Here is a 19387-nt window from a genome sequence, read left to right as displayed (position 1 = left end):
CGTTGAGAGGGAAACCTGGAGGGGGGGGGGGAGAGAGGGGAGGAAGACAGATTAGGAGGAAGAGAAAGAGAGAAAGTGTATGAGAGAGAGAGATATACAGTGAGAGGGATGATCATTATTTACACACCTCCCCAAAAAACGGGTTAAACTTGACTCAATTGTTTGTTTCGTTTTTTTTTTTACCTCAGAAAAATAAGTGACTTACGACATATCAAACAGTATAACCCTCCAAACTGTATTTGTGGACCATGAATAAAGAGTTCACTTCCCATTCATATCCCTCCACACACCCTGTCTTCTTCTTTTTTGTTTTTGTTTCGTGATTTCTGTTTACAAATGTCTCTGTCTGATGGTGCCCACCTATGGCTTGGGAGGTATCCACTACAGGGACGCGGGACACGGGCGTGAGCTGGCAGAACAGCTGCAGCGTCAGGTCGCAGGTGGTCTGGGAGGTAAAGCCCTTCAGCAGCAGCTGCTGCAGGCCGGAGAAGCCGCTCCACCTCAGCTGGGCCTGCAGCTTCTCCAGGCGCTCGCGGTTCTCAGCCCGGTCCAGGGGCACCTGGGAAACGGAGTTTGCGGTGAGGGGGGGGTCCGGTTGACGGACTGACTGAAACTAAATTTCCCATCTCATAAAACTACATTTCCCACCTCATAACACTACATTTCCCATCTCATAACACTCCATTTCCCACCTCATAAAACTACATTTCCCACCTCATAAAACTACATTTCCCACCTCATAACACTACATTTCCCACCTCATAACACTACATTTCCCACCTCATAACACTACATTTCCCATCTCATAACACTCCATTTCCCACCTCATAAAACTACATTTCCCACCTCATAAAACTACATTTCCCACCTCACAACACTCCATTCCTCACCTTAGACAGTAGCTTGTGCACCAGGCGCAGAGACATCTGGTACTCGAACTCGAAATCGGACTCCATGAGCGACACGGCCACCCAGAACACGGTGGCCAGTATGGACGAGGGGTGGGACACGTGGGCGGGGTCCGACAGCACACTGGGGTCGATGCGATTGGTGGACGAGGTGCAGGAGCCCGGCGTGCGTCCGGGTCGCGCGAGGCCGTGATTCGTGCAGGCCTGAGTGAGGAGTCGAGTTGAGGGGAAAAAACAAACTATTATAGACTTTCACTAAACAAAAACATCACAGAAACACGAGTCACCAGAAAGATACTTCACTTCACTGTTTTACAAGCAGAACGATTCAGTATGGTGATAAAAACAGACAGAGAGAGACAGACAGAGAAAGAGAGACAAACAGAGACAGGCAGAGAGAGACCGAAAGAGACAGACAGAGACAGGCAGAGAAAGACGGACAGGCAGAGACAGTCAGAGAGAGACAGACTGACAGACACAGGCAGAGAGAGACAGAGAGACAGAGAGAGACAGGCAGAGAGAGACAGAGAAACAGAGAGAGACAGAGACAGACAAGCAGAGAGAGACAGACAGACAGAGAGAGACAGAGACAGACAAGCAGAGAGAGACAGACAGAGAGACAGACAAACAGGTGAGCTGCAGCTCTTGCCTGTATGCGGTCCAGCGTGGCGCTGCGAGGCGGGTCGTGGGGATGGTTGCCGCTCTCGCCAAACTTCTTGGGGACGGAGTAGGAGCGCTGGTGGCGGTTGCGTTCGGCCGAGAGCACGGCCAGCCCCGGCCCGGGGAAGTTCAGCTGGCCCGTGCTCTTCCTGTTACACGTCAGCTTCTCATTGGTCAGGAAGTCCGGAGAGGAGGTCCTAAATCAAGAGAGGTATCAAAAATAAGTTGATTTGTAATACACTTGAGAATTAAAAAAAGCATAGTAAGAGACAATAAATGTAAGCAATCCAACAGAAGCTCAGAGGTGAACCGACAGATAGAGATAGATAGACAGAGAGAGATAGATAAAGAGAGACACAGAGAGAGCGAAAAAGAGAGAAAGAGAGAGAGAGTAGAGACAGGGGTAGGGAGAGACCCACCGGGTGAGAGCAGCCATCAGGTCGCTGTTCTTCAGACACTCGGCCAGGTTGACCACCACAGACTCCAGAGTCAGCAACACCTCCATCACATAGCCCTGCAACACACACACACACACACACACACACATTTTGACATGATGTATACTTTTCTCAAAGAGGATCCAGTTTGGATCAAATACATGACTATGTTCTCTGAGGTGGCATCAGAAAGTGATGAGTCACACACACACACACACACACACACACACACACACACACCTGGACCTCGTCTCCGTGTTCTCCCACCACCTCCACGAGGCGTGACAGCAGGTCGGACACGGCGTGAGCGTTGATGGGCTGCTTGAGCGCCCGGAAGATCTGGAAGGAGCGTCCGGCGTAGTGCCTGGACGAGCTGCAGAGCGCCGTCTGCAGCGCCACGTCGCTCAGCTGCTGCTCCAGGTGGAAGTCTGACAACAACAACAACAACAATGTCAACAACAATAATGTCAACAACAACAACAACGTCAACAACAATAATGTCAACAACAACAACGATGTCAACAGCAACATTGACAATGTCAAACGAGGACAACGTCAGAAAACGCCAACAACGACAGCAACAATGTCAACGTCGCCGTTGACGACTCTCAACCAAGACATAAGAGTTGGCGTGACAGAGGGATCCTAATCAGCGGGCCCCACGTCCCAACGCGCAGCGTCTCGCGCAACGACACGCAATGGAACGAGTCCATCCGACACTCACGGATGTTTGAAACGCAAATCTCGTCAAAGCCGGAATGTAATCCGGTTTAAATCTAGACGTTTATGGATGGATGGATGGATGGAGAGCTGGAGCGTCTCTGACCTGATTTGGACTCCTTGAAGACGGACACCACGTGGCGCAGGAAGTTGGCCAGCTGCTCGGAGCTCTTGCAGTTGGGGTTCTTGGGGGTGATGTCCTCGTGGATCCACAGGGGGCCGAACGCCCTGAGCAACGACAGCACAGTACTCCAGGCACTGCATGTACCACCACCAGCACCCCACACACAGGTTACACACACACACACACACTCACTCACACAGGTAGACACAGGCACACTCATATCCAAACTCGATACGTACGTTCACGCCAAAAATTTTACAAGCACACGAGCAGTCATTCCGACACGCAAACACACTTTGATTTCACGTGGATTTAAACCCCCCCCCCCCCCCCCCCCCCCCCCGAAATGTTCAAAGGCTTAAGAGCGCGAGGGCGCGCGCCGCACCTGGTGGTGAGGAACTCGATGAGCTTGTTGGTCTTGTCCTCCGCCTCGCTGGCCGTGTCGTCCAGGCCGGCCAGGTCGTCAGGGGCGACCAGGGGCAGGTTGCCCACGCTGCCCGCTGTGCTGCCTCCGCCCAGGCTGACGGAGGAGGAGGTGGAGGAGGAGCTCAGGCCAGAGTCGGCCACCGGGGACGCCTGCCACTCCCGCAGGAAGTCCGGCCCACCTGGGGGGGAGGAGTCCCGTTAGAGGGGGAGGGGCTTGTGTGTGTGTAATGATGATGTGTGGAAGCGTGTGTGTATTGACATGTAGTCATTTAGCAGACCCTCTTATCCAGAGCGACTTACAGGAAGTACAGGGACATTCCCCCGAGGCAAGTACGGTGACGTGTCATTAACACGGCCAGGAATCGAACCAGCAACCTTCTGATTACTAGTCCAATTCCCTAACCGCTCAGCCACCTGACTATTACCTGACTGTTGGTATTCCGGCTGGTAGCTGGACTTGATGGTGAGGGTCTTGTTGTCACTGATCTCTCTGGTCAGTAGCAGCACAGAGGCAATGACCTGACACACACACACACACCAGTGTGAACACACACCCTCTCCGCTAACTGAATGGTGATGAATGGACCGGGGGTTGCCCTCTGACCTGGAAGTTGTTGTTGCAGGAGAGGGCGATGAGCAGGTGCAGTAAAAGGCGCTTGCTGTGCTCAAACACTTCTGGCCTGTAGTGGTCCAGACCTGAGGCACACACACACACACACATGTATACGCACACCCATACACACACATACACACACACATATAGAGACATGCATTCACACAACCACAAAATAAATCCATCAACATTTTCGACATATTTGTGAGCGTGTCTGTCGACTTCAAACCCACATCGACATCAGATAATTTAAGACCGTCTGGCTGACTGCCTTCCATTGTGTAGGAGCAGGTCTTCATTTGTCTGACACGACAGGTATGTGCATGAATGTCAGATATTATTATCCTGAAGAAAACCACTAGCCAGCAGGAATGTGTGCGTGCCTGCCATAGTCTGCCGGTGTTATGGAACTGTTAATAGTAGCCTACGTCAAACCACCATGAAATGAGGTTAACGCCACTGTCAGGGTGAGGGAAAAGAGTTGTACCGTATGTGCTGAACTACGAACATAACTTGACAGCGTGTGTGTGTGTGTGAATGTGTGTGTGAATGTGTGTGTGTGTGGGGGGGGGGGGGAATGTGTGTGGGTGAGTTCTGCTATAGTATGGGGTGGGGTAGCTTTGTTCCCGATGCTATCTCTTAGTGTGTGTGTGTATGTGTGTGTGTGTCCGTGTGTGTGTGTGTGTGTGTGTGACCCTACCCAGGAAGAGAGCATGCAGCAGCAGGGGGAGATGCAGAGCCCAGTCCTCTCTCACACTGTGGTCCACCACCATCTCCGTCATGAAGATCACCGCTATGTTACACCTGGACACACACACACACACCACAACCACGCCACACATACACACCACACACACAGGTTACATGAAGGAACTATGAGACAACAGGAGTCAGCAATACATGCCTGCATAATTGTATTACAATCACAGATGTGAAATTCCCCAAACAAACATAATTTATATATATATAAATAACTAGAATACACAGTAAATGTCATCTACTGTGTTCTACTTTAATATGACAGTGTGTGGAATAAACACGGGCAAAATAAAAGTGTAAAAGTGTATTAGTTTTGCGGAGATTTTAGGTATCAAGACTTCTTGATCTGCAGTCAAATGCTCTAACAACTCAGCTAATCCTCTCCCCAAACCCATATAAACAGCACATCAAAAACACGTCTTTTTCTCCACAGTTTAGGACTTAAAACCCATCAGGCAACATGACGTCACAGGCCGGTGTGTTTCCGTGGTGACAGGGAGGAGATGAGATAAGACTTATGCTTGGGTGCCTGATGGTTTAGAGGTGTTGTGAAACAGAGATGCGATATGTCGATGGTTATCTCTCACACATTCTCAGAGTTCTCCACACAGCCGCAAACTGGCCGTGTGACATGACAGGTTCATCCGCGCGTGTATGGTGTGTATGTGTGTGTGTATGGTGTGTGTGGTGTGTGTATGGTGTGTATGTGTGTGTATGGTGTGTGTGGTGTGTGTATGGCGTGTGTGGTGTGTGTATGGTGTGTATGGTGTGTGTGGTGTGTGTATGGTGTGTGTGTGTGTGGTGTGTGTGGTGTGTGTGTGGTGTGTGTGTGGTGTGTGTATGGTGTGTGTGGTGTGTGTGTATGGTGTGTGTGTGGTGTGTGTATGGTGTGTGTGTGGTGTGTGTGTGTGTACCTGTGCAGAGGTCCTCTGGGCGTGACGGTCTCGGGGAGGTAGTCCACTAGCGGGGCCCAGCAGCCTCCGTTAACGGGCATGGGTAACGGCTGCGGCCGGTCGGTCTCCAGCACGTTCATCAGCCAACCGGCGTAGGGCGGGAGGGGGTCGCCTGAGTCGACGGACCAATCAGGAGAGGGCGCAATCACGTTGAAACGCAGACCAAACAACACAGTTGACTATAAGCACAATTGGAACAGACTGTTCAACCGTGTCCCTAGATAGAAACCCTTCTGCAGGCCTGAACTCTATTTTGGATCTCTTCTTATCTCTTCTCTTTATCTCATCTCGTCAACCAGTTCATCTCTAACATCATCGTCATCATCATGCTCCATACCGAATAAATCAGGTTAATCAAGTGACTGATAAAAGCCTGGCTTATTTGATAAACTCGCTTCAAGGGACAGGCCCCAGGTGCGTCAGATGACGGTTGGAACTAAAAAACACTTGGGTTTTCAGGAACAGGTTTGACTTCTTCTAGAACCTTCCAGAGCGAAGATGACAGTTGACGGTGAGTGGACATGACAGCATAATGACAAAGCAGTCCGCAGGAGGAATCCCACCAATGTGTGAGAGGGTTATCTCCCAATCAATCTTTGTTAGGCACACAGACACACACTGACACGCCTAAACCATTTGTGTCTGGTACAGTATGCAGGTTAAACAGAGTGCGCAAGCACACACTCACTGACACCTGATCCAGGTGTGTGTGTAAGAGTGTGTGTCCTCCTCACTTTGTTTTTCTTCCTCATACGAGCCTCCAGAGCTGGGTGTGTGTGACAGTGTGTGTGACAGTGTGTGTGACAGTGTGTGTGACAGTGTGTGTGTGTGTGTGTGAACTCACTCTTCTCGTCCTCATAGGAGCCGCCGGAGCTGTTGCTGTAGCGAGACTCCAGCCTGTTGTGAGCGCGGACCCTAGGGGGAGGAGTCACAGCCGTCCAATCAACAGTCTGGTTCCCTGTAGCTACCCTGGGTCGTGTTGTGTCGCTATGTCGTAACGGGGGGACTGACCTCTCCTCGTTCTCCCGGGCAAACTTGGACTCGTCCGTCTCAGGGAAGGAATCCTGGCCCGCCACCACGGTGTTACTGCTGGACGTGGTGCCTTTACACAAACACACACACACACGCGCGAGAGGAGAAAAGAAGAAGAAGTCACAAATACATCCAAAGTTGGGCTGACCCCATCTCCCTGCGTCTTTGACTGACACCTGGGCCCGGCCAATGGGGTGGCCCCGTCTCACCCGTGTGCACGGCGGAGGACTTGTTACTGGCTGCGAAGCGGTAGAAGGGCGGGTTGTCGCAGTGCAGCACCACGGGGTTGACGGGGTCGGTCTGCTGCAGCTCAAACAGCAGCTCCTCCATGGTCTGGATGGTGCTGTTACGACACAGGTACACCACCACCTTCTTGATCTGGAGACACACGCACACACACAGATATTACTATCAGCTGACCCTAATGACCCGCTTTTTAACAGTGATATGTGACACGCACTGTGTGTGCATGTGTGTGTTTGTAGTCAGTGTGTGTGTGTGTGTTTGTAGTGTGTGTGTCCTCACGTAGGGCAGCAGGGTGGTGTCGCTGCTGACCCCACACAGGCTGATGAGGAACTGCAGGGCGGTCCTCAGGTTGTTCAGCCACTTCTCGTTGGACACCAGCGCGTTCCACGCGTTCTCCATCTCCGGCCCCGGAACCTCGTCCCCGTACTGCGCAGAGACACGTATTACAACCACACACACACACACACACTGTATATACACACACACACACTGTACACACACACACTCACCTTGGCCGTCATGAACATGAGGTTGTTGAGCACCAGCGAGGTGGCCTGCAGGGAGCCCCAGCCGTTGCCCCGCAGGCTGGGGGGGGAGAGGCCCAGGCTGTGGGCCTGGCCCAGGCGCTCCTCCTCCGGGGTGCAGGGGCTGGAGGCCGGGGGCAGCAGCCCCGTGTCCACCAGCTCAATGTTGCTGAGCCAGGGCAGCAGGTAGGACAGCATGATCTGGCGGCCGTTGGGGTGGGTGGTGGAGAAACGCTGGCTCACCTCTGGGGGGCGGGAGGGAGGGGGCGGAGAGGGGGAGAGAAAGTACTGCTTGAGAGGAGGTGCGGTGGAAATAACAACACTGAACCTGCAGCCAGTGTATCTTTACCAGAGAACTCTCTCTCTCTCTCTCTCTCTCTCTCTCTCTCTCTCTCTCTCTCCCTCCCTCCCTCCCTCCCTCCCCCCGCCCTCTATCCCCGTGTCCCATGGTAGAGGGCGGAGGCGGGTGTTACCAGAGAAGAGGGGCAGGGTGAGTTCGGGGTACATGCTGGCCAGCTGCACAGACAGCTGGGACAGGGACACGCTGTAGAGCGGAGGCAGGGGCCCGTGGGTGCCGTACAGGATGTTGTCTGGCTTCTGCTCCACCATCCGCTTGGAGTACACACACAGCTTGGCCTCCAGCACCTGGCAACCACACACACACACACACACACAAGCAAACACACACAAACAAATTGTTGTGGAGTACAATGCTGTTTCAATGCTGTTTCCAACTTATGTGTTGTGATTATATTTATGATATTGATGTGTGTGTGTACCTGCATCAGCTGCATGGAAATCTCATAGATCTCCCTGCTGGTGTCCGAGGACTTGAACAGGACCAGGTTCAGGAGGGTGACAATGTCACAAGGGTAGTTTCTGACCGACGCAAACAAACCACAGAGGAGCGTGTCAACAAAACACAACAACTCACAACAACAACAACAACAACAACAACAGCCCTACCGAGGCCGAGTGAAGGACCGCGTTCAGGTGTTCAGTCGCAAAACATAGACGGGGACTCGTCACGTGACGAGACGTCGTCCAGGAGGGGGGTTAGTGTGAGTGTGTGTGAGAGTCTCTGTGTGTGTGTGTGTGGGTGTGTGTGTGTGAGATGTACCTGCTCCCGCAGACGGTGGCGATGGCCTTGAAGCATCCCGAGGCCAGCTGGTAGGAGCCAGTGAAGCAGCGGTCCACGGCCCAGTTGAACAGGTTCACCTGGTCGGGGTTGAGCTCCAGCAGCAGGATCACCACCTCGCAGCCCAGACGGTGCACCTGGGGACAGACACGGCAGACACGACGTCATCGCACTGCTATGCCTTTGGCGGAGGGGGGGGGATTTGAACCGGCATCCTCTGCCGCCGCCGTCGAACGCTCTAACCGCTAAGCTATGCCCTCGTTTGATGATCTCGCGAAACGGGTTCCGAGGGAGTCGAAAGAGAATGTACAGACGAACGCGTACGGTGAGGTACTTGTACATAGAGATAGTTAGAGAGACCATACGACACAGCAGGCAGGTGACCAGCGGGTACAGGGCCTGGGGACAACGGGAGTTTGTCCTTGTCTCCCTTGAGTGTTTAGGTTGGCTGAGGGGCAGCTCAATGGGCGTATGTCAAGCCCTCTGTGACATGGCTTGGTAAAAAGGTTGACACAAATAAGATTTGATGTGGTAAGGCCTATATGGGGCTGTCGGAGCCTGCGGCAGGTCTGTGTGTAAGGTACCCTGAGGTCATGGCAGGCCAGGATGTTGTCCAGCCACTTGTAGAGGTAGCCGTCGGTAGAGAGGCCCACGTTGTCAAACACGGGACCGCAACACAGAACCGCCGACATAGCCTGGGGGAAAACACACATGTTACATGCAGTGTCGATGGATGGGACTCTGTGTGTGCGCGTGTGTAACTCTGTGTGTGTGTGTGTGTGTGTGTGTGTAACTGTGTGTGTGTGTGTTTGGTGGCCGTACCTTCAGGGCACAGTACTGATAGCGTGTGATCTGGTGGTTGCGGTCGCTGTAGCGGTCGAGGGGCGTGAACATGACGCTGAAGGGGCCGGCCCATTGGCTGAAGAGGATGAAGAGGTGGTGCCTCAGGGACTGCTGGGGGAAGAGGAACCGCCTGTGGTGGACTGGAGAGAGAGAGAGGGAGAGAGAGGGAGAGAGAGAGAGAGGGAGAGAGAAAGAGAGAGAGGGAGAGAGAAAGATAGAGAGAGAGAGAGAGAGAGAGAGAGAGAGAGAGAGAGAGAGAGAGAGAGAGAGAGAGAGAGAGAGAGAGAGAGAGAGAGAGAGAGAGAGAGAGAGAGAGAGAGAGAGAGAGAGAGAGAGAGAGAGAGAGAGAGAGAGAGAGAGAGAGAAAGAGAGAGGGAGAGAGAGAGAGAGAGAAAGAGAGGGAGAGATAGATAGAGAGGGAGCGAGAGAGAGAGAGAGAGACAGAGAGAGAGGGAGGGCGAGGGGGGAGAGAGGGAGGGGGAGGGAGAGAGAGAGGGAGAGAGAGAAAGAGAGAGAGCGAAGGCAGATAAAAGAGGGATGGAACGAGAGAGTAATTGGATGAGTTGAAGGGGTATTTTTAAACTGAAGCCAGAACATCAAACACACGAAGCAGCCTGCGTATGATGGGATGGCGTCCTAGTTACCAGGGACACACTGGATGAGGTTGGCCACCATGCCGCTGAAGTGCGCCCGGATGTCTTTGAGCACGTCCTGCTCCTTCTCGCTCTCCGCTTCCAGCAGCATCCGCGTCAGGTCCACGTACTCCAGGAACAGAGCGCCCAGGGCCAGGGAGTCTCGCTCCAGCGCCCCGTTGGTGCTGCGGGGGGAGGGGGAGGGGGGGGGAGGCGCCGGGGAGGGAGAAGGGAGGGGGGGGTCGTGGGAAGGAACAGGTCCAAAACATTTGAGTGAACGACGAACACAGGGAGAATGCAAGGAATGTGTGTGTGCATGTATGTGAGTGTGCTTGTGTGGTCGTGTGTGTGTGCTTGTGTGGTTGTGTGTGTGTGTGGTCGTGTGTGTGTGTGGTCGTGTGTGTGTGTGTGGTTGTGTGTGTGTGTGTGTGTGTGTGGTCGTGTGTGTGTGTGTGGTTGTGTGTGTGTGGTTGTGTGTGTCTGTGTTACCTGTCGCTGATGACTCCGGCGTCGGCCAGCAGCTCAAAGATTCTGAGCAGCTGCAGCCTGAGCTGATCTCTCCTCTCACGACGCTTCTTATTCTGGTGGAAGAGGAGAGACGAAGGAGAGGAGAGAGGAGAGAGAATAGAGGAGAGAGGGAGGAGAGGAGAGAGGGAGGAGAGGAGAGAGGAGAGAGGGAGGAGAGGAGAGGGGAGAGAGGAGAGAGGGAGGAGAGGAGAGAGGAGAGAGGGAGGAGAGGAGAGAGGAGAGAGGGAGGAGATGAGAGAGGAGAGAGGAGAGAGGGAGGAGAGGAGAGAGGGAAGAGAGGAGAGAGGAGAGAGGGAGGAGAGGAGAGAGGAGAGGGGAGAGAGGGAGGAGACGATAGAGGAGAGAGGAGAGAGGGAGGAGAGGAGAGAGGAGAGAGGGAGGAGAGAGGAGAGAGGGAGGAGCGAGGGAGGTGAGGGGAGAGAGGGAGGAGAGGAGAGAGGAGAGAGGGAGGAGAGGGGAGAGAGGGAGGAGAGGAGAGAGGAGAGAGGGAGGAGAGAGGGAGGAGAGGAGAGAGGAGAGAGGGAGGAGATGAGAGAGGAGAGAGGAGAGAAGAGAGGAGAGAGGGAGGAGAGAGGACAGGAAAGGGGGCGAGAGAGGGGATAAGTGGCATTGATTATCCACTCAATTGACCTCAATCCCCCAGGAGAAAATCAATCCAGCAGCCAGTACAGCAAAGGCACGGAGCTTGATCCTGGCAGCACAGTGAGCACAGTGAACACAGTGAGCACAGTCAGCACAGTGAGCACAGTGAGCACAGTGAACACAGTGAGCACAGTGAACACAGTGAGCACAGTGAGCACAGTGAACACAGTGAGCACAGTGAGCACAGTGAGCACAGTGAGCACAGTGAGCACAGTGAACACAGTGAGCACAGTGAGCACAGTGAACACAGTGAGCACAGTGAACACAGTGAGCACAGTGAACACAGTGAACACAGTGAGCACAGTACAGTGTATGAGCAGCAGGGTTACCTCAGGCCTGCGCTCCAGGGCTTCCTTCATCAGAGGATGCAGCTCCTCCACCAGCTCTCTGTTAACACACACACACACACACACAGGAACACAAAGGTTCAGCCACACCTAAAGCCGACATTCATCCTGTCTGATGAAATGAGCGTGAGTGATAGGACTGGAGTGATGGACTGGAGTCCCCATTACGGCATGGAGAGACGGCAGTCTGAAGAATGGCTTCCACTGTCAGCCCCGCTCTCTCCCACAGAGCTCAGCCCTCTAGAAATACACGCAGTTAATATCCTAATCCTGATACACCGCTACCTCTAAGACCCTGGAGGACAAAGCACAATGACTCCACTGTGTCGGGGCGAGCTTTCATCTCTGTGGAGAGGGAAAGTCCTCCCCTCCCTCCTTCCCTCCTTCCCTCCCTCCCTCCGGGGAGCCACAGGCACAGTGTGAGTGTGTGTGTGAGTGTGTGTGTGTTACCTGAACACCAGAGCGTTGGTGCGTCCGAATCCCAGGACCAGGGCCTCAGTGATCTCCAGACTCTCAGCTCTCATCAGAGGCACCAGCTGCTTCAGTAACCAGGCCACTGACGGGGTCCCTATCACCTGCACACACACACACACACAATAGACACGTGAGGAAAGGATGTACAAAACACACACACACAAGCACACACACTCCTATAAAACTCCCTCTCATCCAAACCCTTCTCTTCTCTCGAGTGCACGTACACACTCCTCGAAAAGTCTCTCCCTCTCCCCCTCTCTCCCTCTCTCTCTCTCTCTCTCTCTCCCAGTCTCTGTCTCCCAGTCTCCCTCTCTCTCTCACCTTGTTGTCGTAGGTGACGCTGCCGTCGGGCGTGGTGGCTGTGATCTCGGGCGTGGAGGCCCTCAGGTGACCCGGGGACATGATGCTGGGCTTGGCCACGCCCAGACACAGGATCAGGTAGTTACGCCACAGGGGCACGTAGCTGTCCCCGGAGCCTGCCGTGCTCGTCTTCTTAGCGTTCACCGGACTGCTGCAACAGACACACACACACACACACGCAGAGCCGCTTTAGAGATGTGCTATACAAACTCGACTCTGGTTGGTACCCAATACTGTACTCATCTGATTCTCTGCATATGGACGGCTGTTTGCATGTGTGTGTCTGTGAATGTGTCTGTTTCTCCATGTGTGCGTGTATGTTTCTTCACGCACGCGTCTGTTTCTCCGCACGCGCGTGTGTGTGTGTGTGCGTCGTAGGGGAGTCAGATGGCTGAGCGGTGAGGGAGTTGGGCTAGTAATCAGAAGATTGAAGGATCGATTCCCCGCCATGCCAAAATGACGTTGCGTCCTTGGGCAAGGCACTTCACCCTACTTGCGTCTGCTAAATGACTACATGTAAAATGTAAATGTCGTACTTGGGGTCGACCAGGGGCAGCAGCAGCTGGAGGCGGGTGAAGGCGTAGGGCCAGGCGTAGCCCAGTGCGACCGGACACAGCCTGGGCAGGTGCTCCTGCCGCAGGAAGCTGTGGAGGCACAGCGCCCAGGGGTCCCTCACGCACTGGGAGAAGATCCAGACGTGCGACGGGCTCTTGACGTCGTACGGGCTGCTTACCAGCCGCGCCGTCCACTCCACCAGCCACTGGAGGTCCACGTGGTGGCTGAGGGGGAGGGTGGCCTGGACACACACACACAGGGGGGTTAATACACACACACACACACACACACACAGGGGGGTTAATACACACACACACACACACACACAGGTAGGAACACAGGGGGCAGGGGGGGGGGAACTCACAGAGTCTGACATGGCCACGTGGACGATGCTGTCCATGATGGCGGGGCTGAGCTGGTCCATCACCTCGATCATGGGCTTGTCGTCGTCCTGGAGGGTCAGAGGTCAGGGGGCGCGGTCAGACAGGTTCTCTCCACCCGTCTCGGGGCCTCCCCCTTGGTTCCGTTCGTCCCTCCCTCCTTTTCGCTCCCTCTCCTCTTTCCTCATCCCCTCCCTCGCTCCTCCTCTCTCTTCCTCTCTGCCTCCTTCCCAGCATCCCTCGCTCCCTCCCTCACCCTTCCCCCGCCCCCCCATCCCTCCCTTTCTCTCTCCTTCCCCATCTCTCTCCCCCTGTTCCTCTCCTCCCTCCCTCCCTCCTTCACTCCCTCCCCCCCCCCTCCCCCCGCTCACCTCTGCGTGTCCCAGGGCAGTGAAGAGGCAGCGCACCTCCCGCAGCACGCCCACGGCCAGCTTCCTGGTGCTGGTCTGGCAGGAGCAGAGCAGCAGCAGGGCCAGGCCCTCCACGGCGTGGAGCACCGAGCCGTGGGGGCTGCGCTCCGGCAGCCTGGGGCTGGCCTGGGGCACACACACACAGCCAGACACACACACACACAGCCAGACACACACACACACACACAGCCAGACACACACACACACAGCCAGACACACACACACACAGCCAGACACACACACACAACCAGACACACACACACACAGCCAGGCACACACACACACAGCCAGACACACACACAGCCAGACACACACACACACACACACAGCCAGACACACACACACAGCCAGACACACACACAAAGACACAGCCAGACACACACACACACACACGTGTGACAGAGGGTTAGGTAGAATGCGTTGTCAAGACAAACACACACAGGTCATGTAGACATGTATACTTAGAGACAGTGGTAGGCACACACACACACACACCTCGGAGCTCCGTGTCTTGCCCTGGGCCTGCAGCATGAGCCTCCACTGGGTGAGCAGCTGCAGCAGCAGCTTGATGGAGGCGTCCTGCAGACCCTGGTGGGTGTCCTGAACCTGGAGGAGGAGGGAGGGGAGGGGGAGGGGGAGGGGGAGGGGGAGGGGGAGGGGGAGGGGGAGGGAGGGGAGGGGAGGAGGGCGGAGGGAGGGAGGGGAGGGGGAGGGAGGTGGAGGGAGGGAGGTGGAGGGAGGGAGGTGGAGGGGGGAGGGAGGGAGGGAGGGAGGGAGGGAGGGAGGGAGGGAGGGAGGGAGGGAGGGAGGGAGGGAGGGAGGGAGGGGGGAGGGGAGGAGGGAGGTGGAGGAGGAAGGGAGGTGGAGGGGGGGAGGGGGATGAGGGAGGGAGGGAGGTGGGATGAAAGGGCAGACGGGTGGATAGAGGGGGGGAGGTGGAGGGAGGAGGATGAGCAGATTCTCTGGTTAATAGACTTGCTGCACGCTTCATTTGCAGCGCCACAACCCACTGGAAAACAAACGACCCAGTCTCACCTCTCGCAACAGGAAGTGGGTGTATCCGAACAGCACGTCTTCCCTCCAATCGGAGAAGTCCAGCAGCAGGCTCTGCAGGGAGTTCTGGGAAATGAGGCGGAGCTCGTCGTCCATGTGCACCGTCAGCCTGCAGGAGGGGGGGGAACCATGGCAACGGGGTCAGGACAGGTCGACGCCATCAAAAAACCCTCCAATGAGAAAAAAGCCAGGCGTGTCGCCAGGCGGAGCTCACCGTGAGAGCAGGTCTATGAGCTCCGGCTTGGACATGCCGTCTGGGAGGATGCGAGGGACGGCTGCCACACACGTCCTGAACAGGTCGATCTTAGGCTTCCTCTCCCCTCTGGAGGAGAGAGGGAGAGAGAGACTATGAGCGTGTGTGTGTGTGTGTGTATATGAGGATATGTGAGCGTGTGTGTGTGTCCATACGTGATCATGTCCTCAGGCTCCTTGTTGAGCATCTGGACGTTGGTGAGCATCATGCAGCGGCCCACCTCCTTGTCCAGGTGCCGCAGGATGTGGTCCAGGGCCTTACGCACCTGGGCATAGTACAGGGACATGCCTGGGGGGAGAGGGGCGCACTGCTGATCACTGCTGAACACACACACACTCACTGCTGAACACACACACACTCACTGCTGAACACACACACACTCACTGCTGAACACACACACACTCACTGCTGAACACACACACACTCACTGCTGAACACACACACACTCACTGCTGAACACACACACACTCACTGCTGAACACACACACACTCACTGCTGAACACACACACACTCACTGCTGAACACACACACACACACACACTGCCGAACACACACACACTGCTGATCACTGCTGAACACACACACACTCACTGCTGAACACACACACACTCACTGCTGAACACACACACACTCACTGCTGAACACACACACACTGCCGAACACACACACACTGCTGATCACACACACACACACACACACACACACACACTGCTGAACACACACACACACACACTGCTGAACACACACACACTCACTGCTGAACACACACACACTCACTGCTGAACACACACACACACACACACACTGCCGAACACACACACACTGCTGATCACACACACACACACACACACACACACACTGCTGAACACACACACACTCACTGCTGAACACACACACAATGCTGATCACACACACACTGCTGAACACACACACACACTGCTGAACACACACACACACACACACTGCTGAGGAGGACACTTGTGTCACTGGGTCACACACCCAACACACACACACCTGCATCACTGGAACACACACACACCTGCATCACTGGAACACACACACACACACCTATGAGCTTGGCCTCCTCCTCGGTGAGGGTCTTGCTGAGGTAGGTCTTCTTCTTCTTCAGAGAGTTCCCAGAAGGCAGCGTGGCTCCCGTGTTGGGCATGGGCGGCTCGCCGTCTTTCTGCTGCAGCGCGTCTGCGATCACCAGGAACGCCCTCAGACCGATGTTCATACGCTGCACACACACACACACACACACACAGAAGAAAAAGTTAAGAAGCAGGGAAGTGTCTCTATCTCGTGTTTTGTGTACACTGCTGCTGTGTGTGTGTGTTTGTGAGTGTGTGTGTGTGTCCATACCTCTGGGTTGAGGCTGAAGGCTTTGGCAGACTTCCCCACAGACATCAGGTCAAAGATGATCTCCTTCATCGCAAAGTCCAGTCGCTCCTGGGCGGACCACACAGAGAACACACCACATGAATTAGGAGAGTGACATGAGGCTGTTATTATGTGTCCAGGTCATGGGACCTCTCAAACATATGAGTACAAGAGTGTGTGTGTGTGTGCCATTCCCACCTGTGCTATGAACTGGATGATCTTCACGAAGATGTTAAGAGGCATGTCTCTGGGCACCACGCTACGGCTGCCCTTGGGGAACAGAGTCGAGGTGATGGACGTCAGGCGGCTGGGGAGGAGGGAAAGGGGGCGGGCGGAGGGAGAGGGGGCGGGGCAGAGGGGGCGGAGGGATAGGGGGCGGGGCGGAGGGAGAGGGGGCGGGGCAGAGGGATAGGGGGCAGGGCGGGGCGAAAGGGGCGGAGGGAGAGGGGTGGAGCGGAAGGAAAGGGGGCGGAGGGAGAGGGGGCGGGGCGGAGGGGGTGGAGGGAGAGGGGTTGGAGGGAGAGGGGGCGGAGGGAGAGGGGGCGGGGCGGGGGGGGTGGGGGGTCAGAGGGAAGAGGCAGAGAAAGAGAGGTTAGTTTCCTCGCACATTGACCAGCAATGACAAATAATTGTGCGTGTGTACTCTACATGTGTGTGTGTGTACATGTGAGTGTGTACTGTGTGTGTGTGTGTGTGTGTGTGTCCAGTACCTCTGTGTTCCTGTGTTGCTCTCACACTTGATGCGGATCATGTAGACCCAGAGCAGGCGGTACAGGGACTCCAGAGCCACGCGGGCCATCTTGGGGTCCTTGTTCTGGAAACACGGGCAGGGAGGAGGGTCAGCCACCATCTACAGAAGCAGTGTGCTCACCTAGCTAGGCCCTTTCACCCAGGGCGACATACAGGGGAGATTTGAACCCGTGACCTCTTGATTTGCAGTCGAACCCTCTACCACTGAGCTTTGACTGTCTAGAAGAAGAACTTTGCCCGACCTTGTGACCGAACAGTTACTGTCCCGTGGGTTGTAATTGCAGCCCTGACACAGCAACACCCGACTCCAATACTTAGCTGGCTGACTGACTGTATCTGCTTTATCATTGCAAAGGGAGGGTATATCTTTGTGGTTAAAGCCATTGACTGCAGATCAAGAGGGAGCAGGTTCAAATCCTGTACCGTCGCTGCAACTGGGGTTGGGAAGAACTACGACAGGAGGGTAGAGCTCTCTGCAGCGGCCGGCCAGGACACCCTAGGTGTCGAAGCTGCATCTATGTGAGAACAGAACACCCCGTTCCAGAGAAGCTGTGGGAGAGACCAGCGAGGTCACACCACCTAGACACATGGGGTGACAGCGTGTGTGTGTGTGTGTGCAACAAGTCCATCTGCATTCTTGCACAGCATGTTCAAAGTGTTGTATTTAATCTAAAACCAGCGCGCCGACCACACTTAAACACACCACACACGCACGCACACCTCCACAGGTGTCAAGAGTGACAGAAAGGAATGACTTTGGACTGCTTCTCTCGTTCCCACATAACCGAAAAAGTACTTATCGTTCTCTCTGCACCCTCCCTCCCTCCCTCCCTCCCTCCCTCCCTCCCTCCCTCCCTCCCTCCCTCCCTCCCTCCCTCCCTCCCTCCCTCCCTCCCTCCCTCCCTCCCTCCCTCCCTCCCTCCCTCCCTCCCTCCCTCCCTCCCTCCCTCCCTCCCTCCCTCCCTCCTTCATTCCATTCCTTTCATCTCCATCCGCCCATTCAGAGGCCCCACGTCAACCGGCTCCTTCGAGGCACGGCGGCGATGTGACAGCCGGGTGGGGGGGGGGGGGAGACCCGGGGGGGGGGTGGTTACCTTGAGGTTGGACAGGCAGTTGTTGAGGAAGACGTGCCAGCGGTTAAGGAAGAGCTGCTTCTGGCTGACACACAGCAGGCAGGTGACCAGCGGGTACAGGGCCTGGGGGGGGGGGAGGGGGGGGGGGAAAGGCTGGTTAGCAGCGCCACTACACACCGCAAATACAGTAAGGGGAGGGGTCACTGGGGGGGGGGAGCAGAAACTGAAATGGAACTGTGGTTGTTGGTGTTGACAGGTCGCTGGATTAACCCCTTGTTCTTTCGACGGCCACATCTGCTGTTTAGGAATAATGGAATGACGAATATGTATTCGTTTAGCATTTATCTTTAGACCAACGCAGAACCAAGTACTGGGGGGTATTTGAACCTGTGATCTGTTGATGGGCACCCACCATTGAACTTCTCCTCCCCAGCGAGGTTGATGAATGGGGAAAGTTCTCTTGTGAGAACAAAGTCTAACAGGCTCAGTCTTTGAGGGAAGGGTTCTCACTGGGGACTGAGTTTTTCTAGGAGTATCTGAGTAATGCTAAAGACGTGCCGTCTCTAACTGTGTACCACTCTACCCCCGCCCGCCCGCCCGCCCTTTCCTCTCTCTCTTTAATCTCTTTCTCAGCATGGTGACGATTTACAGTGTTGGGTGTGCCTGAATGGGAGAAGGATAACAATTAGGGACAAACAGAGCATGTTGTTATGGTTCCACTTGTTTGGGTCCTGACAGCTGAATGACATTCCAGGTGGCGGTGTGAGGGGACTGGTGTGGAACCACGATGACAACTATTTGGACTCGAAGGAGGGACATAAGGGGGCTGGCTGACTGGCTGGCTGGCTGTATGCCTGTTCGGTTGGCTAGCTGGTTGACTGGCTGGATAGCAGGCTAGCTTGCTGGCTGCTAGCCTGTTGGCTATAAGGCTAGCTGTATGGTTAGCTAACTGCCTAGTTAGATAGCTGGCTAGCAGGATGGCTGGCTGTTGGCTAAAAGGCTAGCTGTATGGTTAACTAACAGCCTAGTTAGATAGCTGGCTAGCTGGCTTGCCGGATGGCTGGCTGTTGGCTAAAAGGCTAGCTGTATGGTTAGCTAACTGCTTAGCTAGATAGCTAGCTGGCTAGCTAGCTAAATGTCGGTGTGACTGACTGTCTGAT

The 19387-nt window shown here is 55.0% G+C and overlaps 1 protein-coding gene across 4 annotated transcripts in view; it reads right to left on the bottom strand.

The window, feature by feature from the left end:
- Positions 1-19387, bottom strand: part of fryb (furry homolog b (Drosophila)) — a 51740-nt gene that overhangs the window by 11635 nt on the left and 20718 nt on the right. For 3 of the 4 annotated variants that reach the window (XM_084683544.1, XM_084683542.1, XM_084683543.1), the window contains exons 11-48: positions 18249-18350; positions 17115-17218; positions 16603-16711; positions 16387-16473; positions 16090-16261; positions 15176-15308; positions 14982-15089; positions 14750-14876; positions 14210-14320; positions 13676-13840; positions 13289-13375; positions 12906-13165; positions 12331-12520; positions 11983-12107; positions 11515-11572; positions 10505-10596; positions 10028-10200; positions 9363-9523; positions 9125-9235; positions 8523-8677; positions 8182-8281; positions 7876-8047; positions 7388-7647; positions 7158-7304; positions 6842-7010; positions 6445-6702; positions 5562-5712; positions 4589-4692; positions 3880-3971; positions 3701-3794; positions 3235-3454; positions 2832-2953; positions 2246-2433; positions 1988-2082; positions 1558-1765; positions 891-1112; positions 361-559; positions 1-15 (exon numbers count right to left, since the gene is read on the bottom strand). The exon at positions 1-15 is cut by the window's left edge and continues 83 nt beyond it. In XM_084683544.1, the coding sequence (XP_084539670.1) occupies positions 1-15; positions 361-559; positions 891-1112; positions 1558-1765; positions 1988-2082; positions 2246-2433; positions 2832-2953; positions 3235-3454; positions 3701-3794; positions 3880-3971; positions 4589-4692; positions 5562-5712; positions 6445-6702; positions 6842-7010; positions 7158-7304; positions 7388-7647; positions 7876-8047; positions 8182-8281; positions 8523-8677; positions 9125-9235; positions 9363-9523; positions 10028-10200; positions 10505-10596; positions 11515-11572; positions 11983-12107; positions 12331-12520; positions 12906-13165; positions 13289-13375; positions 13676-13840; positions 14210-14320; positions 14750-14876; positions 14982-15089; positions 15176-15308; positions 16090-16261; positions 16387-16473; positions 16603-16711; positions 17115-17218; positions 18249-18350 (5446 nt within the window). Of the gene's footprint in view, positions 16-360; positions 560-890; positions 1113-1557; positions 1766-1987; positions 2083-2245; positions 2434-2831; positions 2984-3234; positions 3455-3700; positions 3795-3879; positions 3972-4588; positions 4693-5561; positions 5713-6444; positions 6703-6841; positions 7011-7157; positions 7305-7387; positions 7648-7875; positions 8048-8181; positions 8282-8522; positions 8678-9124; positions 9236-9362; positions 9524-10027; positions 10201-10504; positions 10597-11514; positions 11573-11982; positions 12108-12330; positions 12521-12905; positions 13166-13288; positions 13376-13675; positions 13841-14209; positions 14321-14749; positions 14877-14981; positions 15090-15175; positions 15309-16089; positions 16262-16386; positions 16474-16602; positions 16712-17114; positions 17219-18248; positions 18351-19387 lie in introns of all 4 variants that reach the window. The other variant, XM_084683545.1, reaches the window with a different exon arrangement.

The sequence above is a fragment of the Hypomesus nipponensis genome, chromosome 20 (assembly GCF_054491055.1).
Source record: "Hypomesus nipponensis isolate SF chromosome 20, ASM5449105v1, whole genome shotgun sequence".
In the NCBI taxonomy this organism is placed as follows: domain Eukaryota; kingdom Metazoa; phylum Chordata; class Actinopteri; order Osmeriformes; family Osmeridae; genus Hypomesus; species Hypomesus nipponensis.
Note: the sequence above shows the minus strand (reverse complement) of the source record. Positions and strands in the feature narration are given on the sequence as shown.